The sequence below is a fragment of the Dermochelys coriacea genome, chromosome 21, assembly GCF_009764565.3.
Source record: "Dermochelys coriacea isolate rDerCor1 chromosome 21, rDerCor1.pri.v4, whole genome shotgun sequence".
NCBI classification, from domain to species: domain Eukaryota; kingdom Metazoa; phylum Chordata; order Testudines; family Dermochelyidae; genus Dermochelys; species Dermochelys coriacea.
In genome coordinates this window covers 2,281,059-2,302,890 of record NC_050088.1, presented here as the reverse complement: position 1 = coordinate 2,302,890, position 21,832 = coordinate 2,281,059, and the positions used below count along the sequence as shown (strand labels likewise).

Below are 21,832 nucleotides of genomic sequence, written 5' to 3'. Positions count from 1 at the left end.
CCCTTAGGTACTACTGTAATACAAATAATAAAAGTCTGAATTGGCACATGATTAGAGGAAAAGATATGGTTATTGAAACATAATACTAATTTATTTATTTGATTGTCTACAAAACTAGTGAATGCGACTCACATAAAGGCTGATTAAGTAGTTAATATAACTCTTTCAAAGAGCATAAGGGTTCTGAAGGAACTGAAGGATATACAAAATAAAAGAACTTTTAGATAATGGTAACCTGTTATAATCTTCTTCCCCTAAAGGCACAGTCTGAAGAAAAATCTGTCTGAGACTGCCTGAAATGAACTTGCTACACTCTTGATCAATCATGCGAACAAGCAGCAATTTCTCTCAGCAATTAGCTTTCTCCATGCACATTCTATGAAACTGGACAGGCAGATAGAACACAGTGGATAGATAAATTCAGACCTTCATGGCTAGATTCATTTGGACTCCATGATTAGCTGAGGAGAATTAGGGCTAAGCCATCTTTCCACTTTCAAGACTATAACTTGCGTATTATATAGTAAAGAGGTTGCTGAGAGTTCAGTAAGGTTAGCCTGAAAACAAGAATTCCATTTCACAAAAAATTCTGAGGTTTCAACTTTTGTTTGCATTGTGCATTGGAACAAAAAAATCTAGATCTTTTGAAATTTTTCAAGAAAAAACACGTATAGGAGAGAGAGAAAAAGATCCATCCTGGAATAGCCAATATCCCAATGGTGAGGGCAATTGTCTGGTATGTGGGGGAGATAGGTTCAATCCCCTACTCTGCCTAATTTGGAGCAGGGGGCTTGAACCTGAGTCCCCTTTAGCACAGGTGAATGCCCTAACCATCAGGTTGTGGGAAGTTCTGGCAGGGGACGTCTCTTGCTCCCTCTTCCCAGAGATTTTGTCAAAACTGATATTTCCATGAAAAGTTTCTTTTTCAACAAATTGACATTTTCCCTAGGCAAAAAATTCCTGCCCTGGTCTAAATTTCAGGTACATGTCCTGCTTGGGGTGTCTAATATTCTGGCCACTTCAGGTATTAGCAGACATGACCTGCAGCACAAGAGTGAATTAGTTTTATTTTTGTTCATATACAGACCGGGGGGGGGGGGGAGATGGACACATATTATTCTGAATTAGATATCTCAGATCTCATACAATTATCAGGGTTTTAGATTTCAGAGTAGCAGCTGTGTTAGTCTGTATTCGCAAAAAGAAAAGGAGTACTTGTGGCACCTTAGAGACTAACAAATTTATTTGAGCATAAGCTTTCGTGAGCTACAGCTCACTTCATTGGATGAATTTGGTGGACAATACAGAGGCTCTCTTGCCAATAATCTAGAAAAATAAAATAAGTAGTTACTCCTTGGAGGGGCCTGTCCAGCTTCAGGGATTTTGAAGGCTACACATTTTAATTAGCCCTTATCCTTGCCTGAAAGTGCCTTCAGTAGCACACAAGCAGACTGCCCTGGGGAAGACAGGAAATTTTAGCATGGATTGTAAGCTTTTGGGGACAGGAACCATGACTGTGGTTTGTATAGCACCTCGCACAGAGACCTGGTCCAGGCCTCCAAGTACAACTGTAATATAAATATTAAATGGCCTAATACCAATAATAGGTTGGAATTTCCACAGTCCTCAAGAACATTTCCCTGATAAGGGGAGCATACAGACATAGGCCTTGTCTTAGAGACAAGACAAGAAAGACTGCACAGTGAGGCTTAGACAGGCAGGGAACGGGACTTGTGCTGTAAGCCAGTTTTAATAGTTCATGGGGATGCAGTTATCACAGCATATTATGACAATCCTGGTGAAACAACGAGGACATCTGCTGCACGTATGGTTGCATTTAGCCCATTTGTTCAGTTTTATATTTCATTTGGTTCTCCTGAAGGCTGAGGCTGAATGAAAAGTGTGTTCTGACACTCTTGTTTTTCAGCTTCACAGACATTCTCACAGTAACTAAGCTACTGCTGCCACAGTCTGCAAGTGATAACCAAATAAGCAATTCCTCATCTAGGCATAAATATCTTAAATATGCTGTTGATTTTTAAAAGATCTTCCTATGTAACCACAAGGATGTAGCAGCTTACGTGTGTTTATGGATAGCGGTTAAGCCTAGAATTGTTCAAACTATTATTTATTCAGATTAATCAAAGCCCTATAGAAGCAATCAGTGCTAATGAAATATTTAAGAGCAAATTTGCAGCCAAGAGAGATTAATCCACCACACTAAGTTTCCTTCTTTAATAAAATGCATGCTACAGATAGCCAGGCCCTTTAAAACCAGAGGGGGAAATGGCAAAGAATCCCTGATAAACAATTCTATCCATAGCCGTTTTGCTGCTATGTTCTTTAAAGATAACGCTAACTCTTGACAAGGTTATCAAGTACAGTGTTAAAAAGATGCCTTTACTACATAGAAAAGTTGCTAGTCCCAGGAGATGTTTAGGAAAATAAGCCTGGAAAGTCCTCTAGTAAGCAGGCAGTTGTCAAAAGTTTCAGAAAAGTAATCTTCTGTCTTTGCCCCAAGTTTGCAGGTAGAACGAGTGGTGTGTAAGGTGGTGAAGTAGCTTGTCAAAGATATTCCAGTAAATTACTATCTTCGGTCACATAAGACCTCAGTACCATCCTGACTGCTAGTCCTGTAATCACTAGATCACAGAGCCTTTACTAGCCAGGACAGCAAGAAAATGCAGCCAATTCACCATTTTCTCCCAGAAGTTGTGTCATGGCTTCTGGGCCCTTAAGCATTCTACTAGCTTTGTGGCAGCAGCAGGATTTCTTCTAGTATGTAATTACTGCTGCAACAGGAGTAGGCATGCTGTGCTAAACTAGACATATTGTGCAGTTTGCCTTGGAGGGGAATATCGGAATATTATTCCATGCACTTGTTTATTTATATGTGGGAGAAATTTTTGAGAGAGATTGGTACAGTAATTAACTAGGGACTAAAATGATGACTCAGCCATCCTTTTGGGAATCATCTGTTCTCTATTGTTAATTATTTGATCTTTTACATGCCCAGTCTTTATCTGCACTTGCAAACGCCAACATTTCAGATGTTTAGAAAAAGCTGTTAGTTATAGTTAAAACACAGGAAATTTGATCCTATAGATTCATTGTTTGAAACTGTCAGAAAAGCTACTATTAAGAGCATGAAATTTTACTACTTATGCCCAAATTTCTAATTCAAGAACAGTTTGCACCAACATACAATTCACCTTGGGTTAAATGGGGGTGTTTCATCAAAGACGAGATCATCATAAAATTGTCAAACTAAACAGCTTCCATCTATATCTGCTTCTGGACACCCTTAACCTCAGTGGTTGTAATCTCCCCAACAAGAAGTTGAATAGTAGCAAAGGTCATACCCATAAGAAAAGTACCAGTATTGTGCCCATTTTACAGATGGGGAAACTGACAGACGTTAAGTGCCTTGTTTGAGAAGTGTTATAGTGGCGGATTATGCACGGGCACAGCAATCAGGACATGTGGTTTCTAATCCTAGTTCTAACCCGAAACTTTGGAAAAGTCATTTCCACTCTTTGTGCCTGTTTCCCCATCTGTGAAGTGGGGACAATTATATTTTTACCTACTCTACTGGTGTGCTAAGAGACTTAATTAAATGTTTGGAAAGTGCTAAATACTAAGTTAGCAGCAGAAGTTGGACTAGAAATCAGGAGGTCTAGCATTTCTCTAATGCGGCCACCATGGCTGCATGCAGCCATCAGGGGCTTTTCTTGAGGCCACAGCTTCCTGGGCTGTGATGGGGGTGAAAGTAATGCCCCTTCCCCCTCCCAGTTGCTCCTGGATGCACTGCCTTGGGGTTGGTTGCTGAGGCCACCAGTACGGGCTGGGCCCTGCCCCCCTCTGGAGTTACCTGGGGCACAATGCTGGAGGAGCAGGCAGCCAGTGAGTTCCCCACCTTCCCAGGGGTGGTGAGGCTCAGGCTCTGGGCTTCAGCCCTGGTGTGGTGGGGCAGCAGGCTCTCGCTGCGGGGCTTCAGGTTCCAGCCGCAGGTTCTGGCTGCACAGCGGTAGGCCCCAGGCTCCAGCCACATGGCTTTGAGCTCTGTCCCTGGATCCCAGCCTCTCGCCATGGGGCTTTGGGCCAGGGTCGGCTCTAAGTTTTTTGCCGCCCCAAGCTCCGAGCGCACAAATGCCCAAGCAAAAAAAAAGAAAAAAAGAAAAGGATGGCGGGAATGCTGCCGCTGAACTGTGTTGCTTCAAACATGTGCTTGCTTTGCTCGTGCCTAGAGCTGGTCCTGCTTTGGGCTATGACCACAGGGCTTCAGGCCCCCGATGCCTCACCCAGCCCCCACTGCTTCCTCCGACCCTCTATCCAGGGCTTAATTTGCCCCCAGGCTTGCCAGGGCTGATTAAGTCTCCTGTGAAAAGTGCTACTTGTATGTTTGTTAAGATCACTTTTCACAACAGCCTTACTAGCTAGCAATAAATAAATTACAACAATTTGGATGTGTATATGTGCATATTTATTTGGGTTTTCTAACACTCATTAAGTATTTTAGGAAAAAGTGTGAGAGTGGCCACCAGCAAGAGCTGATGGCTGCACTCTGAGGCCACCAAAAAATTTGTCCTGAGAACCCAAGCATTCCAGCAAATTCCTTTAGGCCATAGGTTCTCAGGATGGCAGCAGCAGCAGCAGGAGAGTGACAATTACTTTTATACACACTTTGCATGTTTAAGTCAGCTCAGTTATATGGGCACTTCACCATGCAGTCAAACAGCTGCTGCCACATGACTACTGAATCTATGTTTAGAAATGCCACTTTAAGTTTTCCACTGAACATGTGCTGTAGTGTATTTTCAAATGTTCTTAACCTGTATTTTACAACCATTTTATGAACTGCCCAAAGCACAACCTTCTTCTTATAGACTATGTACAAGACTGAGTTTAAAGGCAGGAAAAGTTACAAATGTGCAAGAACAAGAAGATACGAAGGAAGCTGATTTGCAACCTTAACTATAGCAGTCATTAGTGGTGGATGCTATTATTTCTATCCATGCTACAATTCACCCAGGATTTTCAAGTAGTTTCAGGTTTTACATGAGCTATCCTCAGCCTACTTCAACCACAGAGAAGTAGTCACAGGTTCCACAGAGGTAGCGAGACTCCAGGACCACTGCAAATGGTGACTATATTTCAGATAGGTTTCAGAGTAGCAGCCGTGTTAGTCTGTATTCGCAAAAAGAAAAGGAGTACTTGTGGCACCTTAGAGACTAACAAATTTATTAGAGGATAAGCTTTCGTGAGCTACAGCTCACTTCGAAGTGAGCTGTAGCTCACGAAAGCTTATGCTCTAATAAATTTGTTAGTCTCTAAGGTGCCACAAGTACTTCTTTTCTTTTTATATTTCAGATAGTAAGCTAAACTGATCCCCATAAGGAAAAAAAAAGTCAGTTCTTACCTTTGGGACATGAGGGTTAAATTCCACAGCTCTGTGAATTGCTTCCACAGCATTGATTCTGCTGTGCTGAGCCCTCTTCTGGAGGCTGTTTCTGGAGAGAACCTGCATGGAAACCCAAACTGAACAATTTACTAAAGAAAATGCAAGCAAGAATGATACTTTAAGATTGAAGCTCATCATAAACTGTGGGAAAGACTGATTCTTGAGAATGAGAAAACGCATTTTGGCTCAGCCCTGCTTTGCTCTTTATGCAGTTAACCACCACAGGTAACTAACTCAGGTATCTTGACTACCATCCTTATTCACATGCCAAAGGCATCTTAAGCTTTTGGAAACCAAGTGGCGCTATGGAATTATTTTCTCTGGAGCATAACAACACAAGAAGTTGAAATGACAACTAAGATACTAGAAACTTTTCCATCTGGAGTTTTCAGATGGAAACTGGACTGACAGCTGAGCATTCAATTAGCATTACAAATTTTATGACGACACATACTAAGAGGCAAAGCTAAAATCAGCAGAGGATGCAGTCAGAAAGCAACCAGAGCGGGAGGGAGAGGCACCAATCTCCATGAAGGGTTAAGCATCCATCTTCCACACACACCATCCATCATTTCAGCACGCGCTCAGGAAGAGTGAACCATCTAAAATCCAGAAGAGCTAAATATCGGATATTTGTATGGACTAGTTGTGTGTGTAATGTATACTTTAAAGGAAGCAGGAGAATAATAGTAGAAGAGAGAAGTTGAACATTTGCTCATGAATAAAGAAAGAATCTGTCTTCAGATATATGAATGCTACACATGGGATTTAGGGTTTTGTTTTTAATAATTGATCTATCTTTTTACACCAGAATCCAAGATTAGCATAATACACTGATTTCAGTAGTTTCTGTGTTCACTTACCTATCTGAAACAGCTCTGGCCTTTAACAGTGCTGCTGTGTAACATATTGCTGCTGATTTTGGAAGACTGATATCTAGGGTACAATAAATAGTTAACTTTAGGATTCTAAAGTAAGACAAACATTTTAAATCTGTCTCCTCTGAGCTGAATGATTTGCATTTGGGATGGCCCATACAGTAAATTCAACATCTGGACATTTCAGTTATGACTAGAAACTTTCAATTCTTTAACTGCTTTGCACCAGTCCCCAAAATCCACTTCAGAAAAATTCCCTGGTTTTACAGTCCCAGTTGCAGGGTCGGAATTGTTCTTCACCACTCATGTCTGAGCATAGTTATCAAATATGATGCTGTAAAACTGAATTTATACAGAGGTACATTAGTGGTTAAACACTTTAGAAAGCGTTTTCAGCTGTGTTAAACACCACACTCAGTACTAAAATAAGTCATTTTTAACCTTCAAGTTACTTTTTGCATTTCTTAACTTAAAAATATACTAGTCAGTTTCTAGTAAACTTCATTTTCAAGTTCTCACACATTAGCACCTTTCAACATTGAATTACAAACACTACAGGGGAATTTAACTAAAATATCTTACCATTTAATTATTTTTAGTTCTACGGAAAAATATCTATGTTTTAGATTCTGTAAAACCTAAATTTATACAAAGCTTAAATTTGGTCCCAAATTTGACCTGACTGTCTTTAGGAGAGTTAAAATTCTACAGTACAAGGCTATTGTAAAAATAGACAAAAGATTCTGTTCCTAAATAAATTCCTGAAAACTAATCTATGCGTACCAGTTGAACTCCTCCTGTTTCTTAAAACCTCTCTCAGTCTTGTCCATCATGTAACAAGCCAGCCAAGCATCTGGCAAGTACCATATGGGAAGGATTTCTCGCAAGTTTCTCTGAGCCTACCCTCTGAAGCTCATCCTAACTGTTCCAGATGTTTTAGAAGGAATCAGTCCCCCTAATTAAATAAGTGTCAAACTTTCTGAAGTCAACATGAAAAAAACCCATGACCACGTAAATGTTTTTACCGTGTTAATGAAAAATACCCACACAACACAGCATGGATTGAGTAATATCAGCACACTGGCCACACACTTGGGTATTAGGTTTTGGCAAGACCTCATGCCACTTACTCCCTGAAGCAATAGTGATTAGAGGCATTACGGAACACACTGACTCCTGGGTGCGAGGGAGACTGCCAGAAACATTGCTTCTGTAGGCCTCCTCTCTGAAACTGATTTAAGGGACAGTTTTGAATGCAACTTGGGTGTAACATTCTGGTCCCTGACCAAAAGAAAAACTGCTTTGGGAAACATTTGTGTCTTATAACTCTAAGGACACAAACAAAATAGCTAGGCTCTTCCACAGAAGAATCTCTAAGCATATGGTACACTGGAAGCAGGTCAGCCTGGAGGACTAGTAACTGTGCAATATACTGCAATATAAGGGATCAAATGCTTGAGTCCTGATCTCTCTGGCAAACAGGATCCGAGAGTGGCATAAAAGACCCAGGTCATGCCTCTTTTCTGCTCACTCGCATGGACTACTCTGGTGAGGGGAGCAGCACATTGACTGTGAAGGGCTGAAAAAAATCAGTTAGCAGTGAAGGAACTAGGAAAAGTAAAAGAAGAGGTGCTCCTGGAGCTCCCTTTGCCCCCAATATACAGAGCGGTTCTATCTGTTTCCCGGATTAAAGCTGAGGTTGAGGAATATCTGTCACATGCTCTATGTTAACAACACCAATGGCAAACGTGAATGTTTTTAGGCATCATGACAAATGTGACTCACCATCATACTTCGCTAAAACTGCCTGGACATCGGCATACGCCTGCAATTCCAGCAGCGCCTCCAGAAGGTTTTCGTGAATATTCAACATACTAAGAAGTGGAAACTCTTTCATTAACTGCACATCAGAAAAGAGAAATACCTCCATTTTACTCAAACTTACCATACGCTGGATCTGAAAACACAGAAAGCCTTGTTGCTTTATTTATTAAAATGGTAGTTTTGGCACAATAACCCCAAATATAAGACCAACAAGAATCGAATTTAACCAAAATAAGATGTTCTGGTATTTGTGCTTCAAAATTATTCAAGGTCACAAAAGCCCAAAGAAATCAGGCCCTCGTCAGTTTTTCTGTGGAAATCCAAAAAAAAAAAAGGTTGATAATAATCCATTTTAAGACCTTGTAATTCCTCCTTCCAATGCAACAGACACACTTGCTTGATTAACAGATTGAATATAATAACCATAAATTGCTCCAAAATGCATATCAGAACGGTATTCATTTTCAGTGTTGTTAGGTCCACTGTTTCACATCCTTAATAGAATATCACTCTGAGCTGCTACCCAAACCAGATGATAAATCTAATCACATTGTCCAATAAATTCAGCAAGGCATTCAGATAACTAGAGTACATAAATATTCAATGCAATGGTTTAAGAACTTAATATAATGACTGATGTTCCTTTTTCATCCTTACTTCTTCCCACCTCTCTCTGCCCCCCATCACCAAAGAGACCACAACAATTTTCTCTACATTCATCTGCTCAGTACACTTGTTTCCCAGGTGTTCACACAATGTGCTCCCAGCCTGACTTGGCTAGCTGCACAAAGTGGTTGGTTTGATCTAGAATACATGCCTGTGTAAAAATACTTACCATCCACCTTGGGCAAGTGAAAGAAATAAAGTGCCATAGTATGAAGCATAGAGTTTAGCTACTTTAACAAGTTAATCATCAAGCCAAACAAAAGGGTAAAACTCTAAATACATTAGCCATATTATGTACATATATACTTCACAGATACCAACTAAAATTTTGTTGAAAACATTCGTATCTCACTATGAAACTCAGTCACAACCTAATTGTTCCATCCCCTCCACTGTGGTTTTAAGCTAATAACTCTGTCTAAATTACCCAAGTTGTTTACATTTTATTTAAAATGACTTACATCTCTCATCATTTTTACTGCTTCTTTTATTCTTCCAAGTTTTCTTGCACACATGGCTAGTCTCCTTTTCACGTAAACCAATACATTGGTGTCTCTTCCTGAGTAACAAAATAAAACAATTACAATCTCCATTCTAAAAAAACTCACTTTCAAACTTTATTATGTTAAGATATGCTTAGATGCAGAAAGGGAGTAATAAAAAAGGGCTGCGGGATGTGTTGTGGACATCTCTCTAATAGAGTACCTAAAATGGCATGACATGACTTTATTCTCCAAGAGAGAATGCACAATACCCTTTCCCTAACCAGCAACAGAGAGAAGTAGTAAGAGTATGGAATAATCACCTATACCTTCCCAGCCCAAATTCTGGCAGTGGTCCACCAAGATCAAACCCTGCAATTCACTTCAGCTAGGTTCCCAGTCATCATATGGCAAGAACTTTTGAGTTTCTTTCCATCCGTTTGGGTGGATAAACATAGTGACCAATGTTGAACTGCACCAGTTACGCTTTACGTATCCTTCATATTAGTTCCCCACCAATAGAGTCTCAATCAAGACATTAAGATACACTGCCACAATGTTTGCAGAAGCCACCAAGGGCAGAAGGACATACCTGTGATGACTACAAGCTCTATCTGCTTTTTTATAGATTTACTCATATGAGAAGACCATATAAAATTCATACAGCACTATTGTAAGTTGTAATTACAGAATAAGTACTAACAACATTCTCCTTATCAGGGTTTGGTGTTTCAAACTGCTACCCTAAAAACAATCACATTTCTTTCATTTTGCTTTTGTGCTCAAACAGAAAAATCTGTTAACTAGTCAGTGCAAAGGTGCTTACTAAGCTGCGCTCATGCTGCGAGTTTTGGGGATGGCAGTGCTGAGATGTTCTGTAAACTGTTTCTCCTGCTTTTAGTGCCTTGTTTAAATACTTCTCAGCATCTGTAATAGTTGTTGCTTCTTCCTCTGCTAGGAGAACATATGCAGTGGCACAACTGTAATGGAAACAAAAAAAAGAAAGCTACAAACTACTCAGATGGAAGTCAGTTGTAAGGATTTTTTGCAAAAGAAAGTAATGGCATCAAAGGTATCTACGGGTTTTGTCCTGTATGTAGTACTTAAAAGTTTCTGAAAACCCATTACTAATGAATAAAAATTAAGTATGTAAGAATCCTTACCAAACACCCTGTGAAATACATGGTACCTAGCAGAGTGTTCACTGGACTACAGTCAAGTGACAAGTGCTAGGAAAACAGAAGCCTTTTACAGTTTTAAGAACTTAAGGTAAATGTCTCAAATGGAAAAATTAAGTTTGTTGCAGCAAGGAAAATTATTTTCTCAAAAACAATGAAAAGGTAGTGTGACAATGACGAAAATGGTCCTTTGTGGCCATGAAATCTGTAAGTCTGATTACAACGTGTGTACAACGTTATTGGGAATCAGTAATGATATTGCAGTAACAGGACTCCATATGAAGATTTACTTTGTTTCACCTCAAAATAAGTTTTTTCTCCTTGTGTACATTATTCTAGTGACCCAAAGACAGAAATGGCACAAATCAAACAAATGTACTCTTTTTAAAAATTAAAAAAGATATGCAGGCCAAAAGCTATCTTTTAATCAAACCTGAGCTAAGTGCTGCAGTGTACTCTGATAGCTACGTTTATTTCTAATTGATGCATACAGGAAAACCCTCACACTATTCAAAGACATTCCTTCTTGCTAATTCTAAATTTAAACAAAAAATGACAGTGTGTCCTGGGTAAAGCACTTTGTTTTTTTATGCCAGAACTCAGATTTATGTTTATATTAATTTCAAACTTACTCATTATTTAATTCTAAAGCTTGATATGCTGCTTTGATTCGGGCTTGAGGGTTTCTTTCTCGCCATGCCTTCTGCATAACTGTTGGAAAAATGTTTTAAAACAGATCATGAATAGAAATGCTTATGTATGAAATATATAGTTAACCATCCATGAAAACTAGAGCTTTTTAGAAGTAACACTTAGGTTATTTATACATCAGCTCCACTTGACCAACAATCATTTGTACTCTGAGCTTGACTCTATTCTTCCCTCAGATGCATGCAGCAAAAGAAGATTTAAATCCTGAGGAAATCCTTCCACCACTAACTGAATATTATGACATCTGATTAGATTACAAATTTCACTTAAAATGGGAATATCTGCAAGGAGATTATTCATTGTTCATTTAAAACCCATTTTATATGCAAATCACATAGTTCCTGTGCACATACAGACTGGTGTACAATTACTCGATTGGTGCACACTGTTTTTTGCATGCATTGACAGTGGCTCTGGCACAGACCTGCATGAAATCCTAATTTTTTGTTTTTTATTGACAATACTTTTCTTTTAAGGAAAGACATGATAAAAAAATTGTTGCTGTTCTGGTGAAGTTTTGTTGTGTTAAATTCTGGAGTAAGTGCCTTCTCAAAGCTGTTATTTAACAGATTATACACGGTTAAGCAATCCCTTTTAAAGTTTGGGTTCGAAAGCAAGAGCAAATTCGAGTGGCATAACATGATACATCCAATTCAAAATATACTGTTACTGTTTATCATCTTGTTGAAAGGTGCTACGAAGCAGCTAAAAATACACACAGATCAGAACATGCTCTTTATCTGAACTATGTTAGAATCTAGGAGGTTTGTCTGAATTATAATTTTCTGCAAAAGAATTACGGCAAGAGGTGGAGTGGGAAGAGAACCAATTCAGCACAGCACATCTCTGGACAACATCAGCTCCCATGATGAAAAAATGGAACCCAAATTTAAGAGTCCACTTTACCCAAAGAATGGCAATGTTCTTACCGCTACCATTTCCTAAGCAGAATTAGTCTTCACACCCAACAACATTTCTGAAAAGACTCCAAAACTGTTGGTTCATGGAACTGAATATCTGGCCTCGCTCAAGTTTGATAAGAAAAACTGGAGAATCTATACATGTTTCTTTTGGAACAAAAACTGCAACTGTCCAGTAAGAATAATGTGGAAAATATTTGAGTTTTCCTTTGGAAACAAAATATTAGTCTTGGCTTAAAAGATGAGACAATATACTCCATTTGTGCAACAAAAATACATTCCTCATATCAAACATGTCACCAGCGAGCTGACAGCTAACACTTCCTGAACTTGACAAATTGATAAGAGTTAGCACCTCATCTGACAATAGCCAGGTAGGGCATACTAACTGTACAAAAATGTTGTAACATTACAATACACTTAAAGAGACATGACTGTTCATTAGTTATGGTCCCAACTGTGAACTTCTTTAAAGACATTAAACTAGTGGACAACACAGTCCAGGTTTTAAAAATATATAATTAGGAAAAAAACAACCCTGTCACACCTAGTTTATGCATTATCCTACAATATCTGGTTTTCTAGATGCACAGCGAACCTCACAGCGAGCAGAGACAACACAAGATCTCCCTTTTCACCAAACCGTGAAGCACTGTTTAGCTCCAGGCTGCTGTAAATGTAATCAAAGGGAAAGTCCTGTGGGCTAGTTTAATAAGAAACTGATTGAAGACAAACAAGGAAAGATGTTATTTTCAAACTTCTGAAACGTATTACAAACAACAAAGTAAACAAAAACAAGAGTCTCTCACCATATCCCTTAACAAATGTAATTCTGCAATCTATACTAAAACACCAACAAAGTTGAAACCATAGCTCTATTATATGACAAGAGTTTTAGTCCTGTTATTCTGGATGCCAAACCATCTTGAGCTGAAAACTCATCAGATCTCAAGCTAAGCAGGTTGGACACAGCCTGTTCAATGGGAGAACTCCAAGGAATGTCTAGGTCGGAGGTTCTCAAACAGTGGTCTACGAGCTCCATTCAGGTGGTCCACGGATAGTTCCCTCTAAGGTGCGTGCCTGCGCAGGCATGGCTCCACTAATTAGGTTCCTGGACCCTGGAGAAGAGGCACATGTAAGTTGAAGTGGTGGACTTGGGGGGAAAAAAGAGGGTTGGTGGGAGGGGATAGTGGGGTGAGAAGAGGGGGTGGGGGGAATTTGGGATGTGCAGGGTGTGGCGGAGAGAGAAAGAGGCGACTTTCCCCAGCTCCAGGGCTGCGGTGGCTGGGGAGAGATGGCCCTCCTTTTCAGCCCCAGCTAGAGAGGGCACATCCATTGCATTAGAAAGGTAAGACTACTGATATTAAAATATGAGTTGTGTGCTTTTATTTGTAGAACAAAAAAAAGTTAATTATGTTTTTTTTTTTAATATAGCGCTTTTCTCCCAAGTGCTTTACAATAGTTAGCTAACAGTACAAACAACATTTGGAAAGATCATTAAATGATCTGCTGAGACCCTCAGCAATTTTCAAGTGGTTTGTGGAAAAAAAAAGTTTGAGAACCACTGATCTAGGTGATGCAGGAAGCAGGGGTGGCGCTCTTCTTTCTGAGTCAGTATTGAACTAATGACCAACCACAGTACCGAGGGCAGAATGCTGCTGAGGGGACCATTTTTCAGGAGATCAAACTACAATACTAAGTATGTCGTAGAGTCTAAAGCACCTTTGCAAAAGCAGGAAAATTTTCACAACTTACTATTTCATATATGCAACACACTGTCTTTAGCGTGTCTTTCATCCAAAGATCTGAGCGGTTAGGCAAACATGAAGCCTCATCATACTCCTGTAAGTTACGTTAGCATTATCCCCATTTTATAGATGGGCAAACTGAGCCACAAGACATGAAATAAGCTGCTCATAGTTACAAACTGAGTCAATGGCAGAGTTTAGGAATCGCTTTAAACCTCTAGACTGCACTCCCTATAAAACTCAGAAGTGTATCACTAAACATATATTTTGTACTCCCTAAATTGCAGAATTATGCAGTTATTGCTTTATAGGTTTCCAGTCAGTAGTTGGGATCACCTTAGGGTGAATATTTCCAATATACTTTAGATATTTCAACCGTTCCATATTTCACACATACATCCCTGTTTTCATGCAGAAATAGCTAGTACCTGTATCTGAAGGCCGAAGAGAGTCTGTGTCACATGTGAAAAAGGTCTGATGATCCTGAGCAGACAAATTCATGTCGTAGTATGTAAGCGGTTCTTTCCCAGTCACCCACGTGTACCTTTAGCAAAAGGCAAGAAAAGTCTCAAAACGTGTGTTGGTAACAGCTGGTACACTGGGATGTCTGATGTCTTCAGAAACAGGGGCTAGCACTGAAGGATCATTTGTTACCTGCATTTTCTAATCCTAAGATTGCAACACCAGTGTTCTGTACAGGTTGCCAGATGGCTTCCTGGTGATAAGGTAATGCACGATTTTTTAACCTAAAAGCCAAAATGGTTTGGCAACTGCCTGTTTGAGAAATGCCTCTATCCCTGTGCAACAGGGTCACAGTTATGGACAACGACAATGCTGAAGCTGAAACCACCACTCTATTAAGGGAGTGTGGGGTTCTACTAGGGCGTTCTATATGACAGACTACTTCGGAACTCATTCCTCAAGTTTTGGAATGAAATAGCCCAAATCTGTCAGCTTTCAGGGCATGCTGCAAAGCTCATATCTTTACGAGTTTGCAGATATTTTAGAATTTTGGAAAAAAAGGGTTGTGATGAGCACTGGAACAGCTGTTTCTTTGCTTTGGGGAAGCTACAGACTTTACTTTGTTTACAAAAATATTTGAATTTCTAATATGGGATGAAGGTGCCTAGAGCGATATTTTTTAAGTGTAGGACTGGTATAAATCCCAACAATTACCCATGATGCTCTTTGGATCTCACTATTATTTCCAAGAAGTGCAAGGATGAGAGCTCTGGCAACAAGTTAAAAAGGTGTGTGTAGGCTCTAAGTTCATTTCAACAACTGCTTGTTGTATTGAAAATAAAATGAAATTAATACCTGTTATATTCTGATCCTCTGAAAAGATTAAGAGGGTTTCTCCATACTTTGCACTCTGCAAAATGAAAGAGCACTACTTCAAGTTTGAATAAAGTTCCAAAATTAAACCCCAAAAAAAGGAGTACTTGTGGCACCTTAGAGACTAACAAATTTATTTGAGCATAAGCTTTCGTGGGCTACAGCCCACTTCATCGGATGCATGCAGTGGAAAATACAGTAGGACGATTTTATATACCCAGAGAACATGAAACAGTGGGTCACTCTCGTTATAGTTTGTATGGTAACACCCATTGTTTCATGTTCTCTGGGTATATAAAATCGTCCTACTGTATTTTCCACTGCATGCATCCGATGAAGTGGGCTGTAGCCCACGAAAGCTTATGCTCAAATACATTTGTTAGTCTCTAAGGTGCCACAAGTACTCCTGTTCTTTTTGCAGATACAGAACACGGCTGCTACTCTGAAAATTAATCCCTTGTCTTTAAACAGCTACACCCTTTCTGGAAAATCCACATAACTTCAATTTATTCCCTGATCACTTCCTGCTGGACATGACTTGTGCAAAGCCAGAGGTTTCCAGCATTCTTTCATACAAAAGCACTTGGGAAGAAGGTTAAACACTGTACGAGAATAACCGGAGCAATGCTGAAATTGTGTAATTTTGGAGCCTGCAAACCGTAAAATGTTGGTGTCTGCAAAAGCCTGGTATTACTGGGACAATTCAGTGGTGTGTTTCAGTCTATTTTTTGCATTCAAGCTGTGTATTAATCTCTTAAACTGACAAATTCTTATTTCTAATTATTATGTAACATACCAGGCAATACACAGGTTCCTTCTTTCAGCAGTTCTAGCCAATGCAATGGTATTCTCAAAGCAATTCCGGATTTTACTTCACTGATTTCCATCATCATTTCTCTTTACTTCTGCAACTCTCTCGTACTGATGGTCCCAAATGAGAGAACATCTTTTGCTGATAGTTACTATAGGCACTACTAACGGGAAGCCAAGACCATTCTAAGACAGAAATTCAACTAGTTTGAACAAATCTTTCTGGGTTTAGGGGAGACACTTAACATGTGCCTGCAAAGCCAAAAGTTAGAAGGAATTACCTGACAAACTCTGCCTGTTTGTCTCGATTTCTCCGTTGTTGTCTGAAAAACCTGGCACCGAAGGACTATTCTCTATTCCTCCAATGAGCGGCCTCAAATGGCTCACAGACACCTGCTCAATGAAAGAAGTGCCATATTTTTGGAAGTACCACCATTCGAATATCTGCAATGGGAACAAGAGAAATATTGCACCCAAGTGTTTCACTGGACAACAAGTTTCCAGTATTCACAATAGACATGAAACAAAAATGTGAGCCATGTGGACATCCCTTTGCCACTGATTATAGACACTATTTATCTATATAAAATATTGTTAATTTTTATATCTCCTTCCACTAACCAAGAGAGACCCGGGTCTCTCCACACAATGTAGGAAGAAAAAACATTACGAAATTTGTCAGATTTTAGGAAAATAATGGATTATCATCCACAAAAGTATGCTAACTTCTGAAGCAATTACAGCAAATAAGGTGTCTGGATCCTGCAGCCCTTACTTTAGCACATAGCCAAAGGGAATTACCCCAGGAAGTAAGGACTACATGACTGGGCCTAGCTTTGGGTTTCATTCTTCCAAATTCACTTTTTTTGCCCATTTTGTATCACCGGCAATATGCTTTGTTGATAGCATGTCAGAGTCCAGGGAGGGAAGTCATTTAGTTCATTTATGAGATGCTGAAGGTCAAGAGTGTTATTTCTTTCCTCTTTCCTCCTGTAGGCCTTATGAGGCATTTATATGCAATGGTCTCCGGGAGTTTCAGTAGAGGACCACCCTAGACCAATTCATCTGGGTATTTCCATCAACATGGAGAGAGAAGTCACATTTGAATACACGGCATTCCTATTGTGCAATGTTGCAATAACTCATCCATTTTAAATGTCAACAAAAAATCCACTTTTTTCTTTAAAGCGGGGATTTTTCTGTATCTTAATTATGTAAAATGACTAGGGAAACAACATCATCCATCTCCTTCTTAAACAGCTCTTCCCAAATCCCCAATTCAGTACTCACAAACCACATTCTTCCTGCAGCGATGGTAAACAAATTGCTTCCTTCACATAAAAAAAAGATTTTTCTTTTCTTTTAACTTTAGCCACACAAAATGTCTGCTAAACACAGCTTCAGCATATTCTGGTAACTGTGTGTGATGTCTGACAGTGAAAGAATGTTCCTAAAGGCCCTTATTCTGCAACCAGATCTGCCCACACAGATCTGACTGCAGGATCAGAGCCTGATATCTCAGACAGCTAAAGACCTATCAGAGTTCAGCAAGAATAATTTATTTTATAGCCCAAACCCTCTCCCCCACCAGCCTCTCTTTAGATGTAACTTTTTAGCAAACGTAGTGCTTGTGAAACATCCAGAAAAGCTTTCACCCTCCAAGGCAGTCAATTTGTCCAAAGAACACGTGCAATGTGGCAGCAGAGCAAGCCTTCTCTGTGCACACCACCCACGACTTGAAGGGACCGCTTTCAAGGGTGAGAGAGGTGGTCAGTTTTTGTGGTCTGGCTGCTGCAACGGCCAATGAGAGAGTGCCAGTTGTGGCAGTGGCTTTGTAATGCAAACTATCCATTGGGAAAGGGACTGAGTTTTCCTCTTTGAAACACAGGAAATTATGTGCAATATTGAAGGCTGAGATTCAATTAGCACAAGATTCAGGAAATTCAGAGTTACGGTTTTTGTGGGACCCATAGCTATATCCTCTTCAGATAACAATGGCTAGAGTCCTGTGTACCAGAAACTACCGAGGTGTCTTCGTTTCTTTTACAGTATAAGGACACCACCTAGAGACTGGTCAGAGAACAGGAGGGTTTCTTGCATCGTCACTTTAACAAGAGACATGCAAAAGCTTTAGTGAGAAGAGGAATCTACTTACAAATATCAGTCCAGATATAAGAGATGAAGTCCCTGTAAGTGCAACGTAGAATTTTGGAGTCAAAGTGCTTAAGAACACAGTCACTGTTAAGAGGAAAGAACAGCACAGTCAATAGGCAGAACTAGAAAATTCCAAATATGTTTGAAAGCAACATAAACAACCATATATAGCGCACTACACACACACACACACACACACACACACACCAAAATTGCTTAGGTTTTGCAAGGCCTTGGTAGTTTCACAGATGGAAGAGTACAGCAAGGAGAAAGATGTTAGTTAAAAGAAGATACTGTATCAAATACAGCTTGTGTTTGCAATCAGAACGATTCTATACAAATCCTTTGACCAGACATCAAAATTGTAATGCTCTCACTACACCAATGGATCTTAACAGTTGCATGATTATTGAATGAGTAAGTAATTTTGACAGACCATATGATTTATTGTAATTTAGAAGTGAGCTATATTATTTTGATACAAGTTTCTATTAAGTCTTAGCAAGAGAACCGATCAGAAGTTCTGTTTTAAAAAGGGACATAGAATCAATAATCAATCAACAATAAATAGGTGCTGCTAGATCCCAAATATTAAAAAAAGCACAACAAAACAAAAAGTGCACCAAAAGTTATTATGTTCAAATACATTGTACTGTGTAGATTTACACAGACTTCCATTCTTTGGTATTTACAGAACTGAAGACACCTCTTCAATGTTACCACCCTGAGTGAATCTCACATTTCAAGGTAAGAAAGGCATGTTTGGTCTGAGTTGTTCTACTAATCCACTGCAGGGAAGCAGTAACAGCAGAAACTGGAAACATATAGCACCACCAACTGGAGTATTACATAACAGAGATAGCCTCTGTTTCCAACGTCCAATATTTACTGCAGGCTGAGCATATGTTGAGTTTAATACTGCAGGTTGAAAATGGGCTTCTGAGAAAACCTGAAAATCTAATTTAAACAGTGGCCAACAGCTAAATGGAAAAACAGACCCAAGAAACTAGTATACATGCAGGAAGAGTGACAAGAGTCATGTTAGGTTTCAGAGTAGCAGCCGTGTTAGTCTGTATTCGCAAAAAGAAAAGGAGTACTTGTGGCACCTTAGAGACTAACAAATTTATTAGAGCATAAGCTTTCGTGAGCTACAGCTCACTTGAGTCATGTTAGAATCACAGCAAGGGTTGAAAGCAGGAAATGAACTCTCGTTTAGATGAGGATGCTATTACAGTAACATAGTATAATTTCTCTAACTATCATAAAATCCTGAATTCAACTTCACACCAAAATGTTGGAATGCTAATTCCTCAATAAGTAAATATGCTCCTGGGAAGAGAAGAATTCATTTTAAATAGATTAACAGACAGAAAAGCAGCAATACAATCATCAGTGTATTTTAAAAGAAGGGGTGGCAGGAAGGAAAAAACGTATGTAATTTTCACTGGAAAGTCACAAGCCAGAATCAGAGTGCATAATATCAAAACTTTTTTTGCACAAATAATCCATCTTTTACGGCTGTGGAGAGAGACACTAAATATACTGACTACCTAGCCATTGGCTAAAGAAAACTGAGGCAATCATCTATTGCAGACTTTTCTGGAAGAGTTAATTTTAAGGAGCAGGCCCACCACCTTCACAGCATAAATCTATTTAACCAGCCTTTTTACTGATCCGCAGTAAAGGAGAAATGGAAGAAACAAACATCTGATGACAACAAGTCTGAAGCCTATGTAGTTAGCAATAAGTGTCATGGTCTAGTGTCCCTTCAGTTTTTAAACAATACTTGTGACCACTGCAGTTTCACCAAACCTTTACCTATTTCTAGATCTTTATCTAGAAAACCATATTGTTCTCGGAAATGTGACAAAAAGACCAATTTGAACACTAGACCAAATTTGTGTTAAACTCCCACAGCTCAGAGAATCTTACAGACTCAAGAAAAATATCAATTTTCATCTCATCTTCTCACCCACCTGCAATAAAGCAGACTAAAGATCCCCTTTGTGGGACCAGCTGGGGTGTAGTGTTGAGTTATTCCAGAGCACGCCAACCACAGGTGACATTCCAAACTGAGCTGAAGTGATGGATATAAGGTAACCAGTACCACCTTCAAACTGACGGTGGCACAACCAAAGAACATGGCCTAACAGTCACCAGCCACCACTCCAGTACAAGAACATTTGTGTTACCAAAGGGTTATCCACCACCTCCCAAATAGCTCAAAACCAGGGCCAGAAGGGACATTTCCAGTTGCATCAAACAAAACATACAATATTGACAAACCACAGAGGAAATTTTAATTTCTGAACATCTCTAGGATTTGCTGAGTGAATGTCAAAGCACTGAGCTTGAGATGCTACCCAGTATTCCATAGCCTGTGATTACCTAAGGCCCAATAAAATCCTTCTAATTGACATAGTTCATACGAAATAAACATGCCAATTAAACCATCAACCCAACTCTTCCCAGGCCAAAAGTAAACCATGGCAGTGAGAGATATTCACTTTTATTTCTTGAACTGCTTTTTACATAAGCATTGTACAAAGTATCAGAACATTTTCAAAATCTACAAAAAAGAGCCAGGAAGCAGTCATCAGTGGAGGGACACAAAAACCTTGTCTACACTAACAAAAAAGTTATCCACTGTTAATAAAGGATTTATGCAACAAGTGCAGTTGAAACAACACTGAACACAACTTAACTGCGAGTTCAACCAAGAACAAACCACACTAAGGATAATTTTGGAAACTGAAAATGGGCACTTTTGTTAGGCAAGGCAGAAATTGGAAGTTAGTACCAGAAAGCTCTAATTCATAATGATTAATGTTATGAGACTGTAGATATTAACAAAAGGGTGAGTGACTGCATCAAATGAATCTTGCTGAATCTGTTCCTTAGCAAGGGTACCAATTGTGCCTTGTGCAATTTATTAAGGAGCTCATTAGGGAAAGGCCAAGGCTTGCTGAGTTTGTTTCCAAAAGTAAGGGTGACAGTAATAATTAGTATCTGTAAATAGATAGCAGCTCCAATCCATCCAAGAATTTCCAAGTATTTTACAAGTGTTATTATACAGCACTTGAAATGTTTAGGAAGGAGCTAATACAAAAAGATGAGGCTTGAACCACACCCAACAAGAAGTGTTAAGGCACCAACCCCATTCCAGCAGCTGGAGAGCATACTGAGCTTCTTTCCAAATGCTCATACCTGCACATTTGCTCAGGAGGTTCCATCTTTGGTATCAGCCTCTACCTAATAATTAACTAATAAATCTGAAGAGTGAAGCCTTTTCCCATTTTCCCCTGACTCCTGGAAGACAAGAGAGCTTTCTCCCTTATCTCTACTGCTAATTGCAGCATCCTCTGTAAGATGCTGTCCAGAACCCTATGAGCTGAAATGAAACTCAGATTGGGTCAATTTCACCCAGTTTGGACATCATCAACTTGAAATGCTTTCATCTGAAGGGGAAAAAAAAGTGTGAAAGCAGTTACAATTCCTCCACCTGCCTGAGTCTCCCAGAAAATTTTGACATGTTAGAGTCACATATTCCAACTTTTTTAAAAAAAATTTCTTCCACGCTGATGTATGAAAGATCCACACAAAGAAAACTGTACACAAAAAGCTGCCAAATGCACAGAGTAAACACAGTAGAAAATAAGAGGAAA

The 21,832-nt window shown here is 39.4% G+C and overlaps 1 protein-coding gene across 1 annotated transcript in view; it reads right to left on the bottom strand.

Annotated features, from left to right (window-relative positions):
- ST7L (suppression of tumorigenicity 7 like) overlaps positions 1-21,832 on the bottom strand; it is a 32,192-nt gene that overhangs the window by 8,089 nt on the left and 2,271 nt on the right. The window contains 12 exon segments of the mRNA XM_038379477.2: positions 5,420-5,475; positions 5,478-5,521; positions 6,325-6,397; positions 8,125-8,239; positions 9,291-9,388; position 9,797; positions 10,138-10,291; positions 11,122-11,200; positions 14,297-14,412; positions 15,186-15,240; positions 16,295-16,457; positions 18,169-18,251. Of these exon segments, the coding sequence (XP_038235405.1) occupies positions 5,420-5,475; positions 5,478-5,521; positions 6,325-6,397; positions 8,125-8,239; positions 9,291-9,388; position 9,797; positions 10,138-10,291; positions 11,122-11,200; positions 14,297-14,412; positions 15,186-15,240; positions 16,295-16,457; positions 18,169-18,251 (1,037 nt within the window).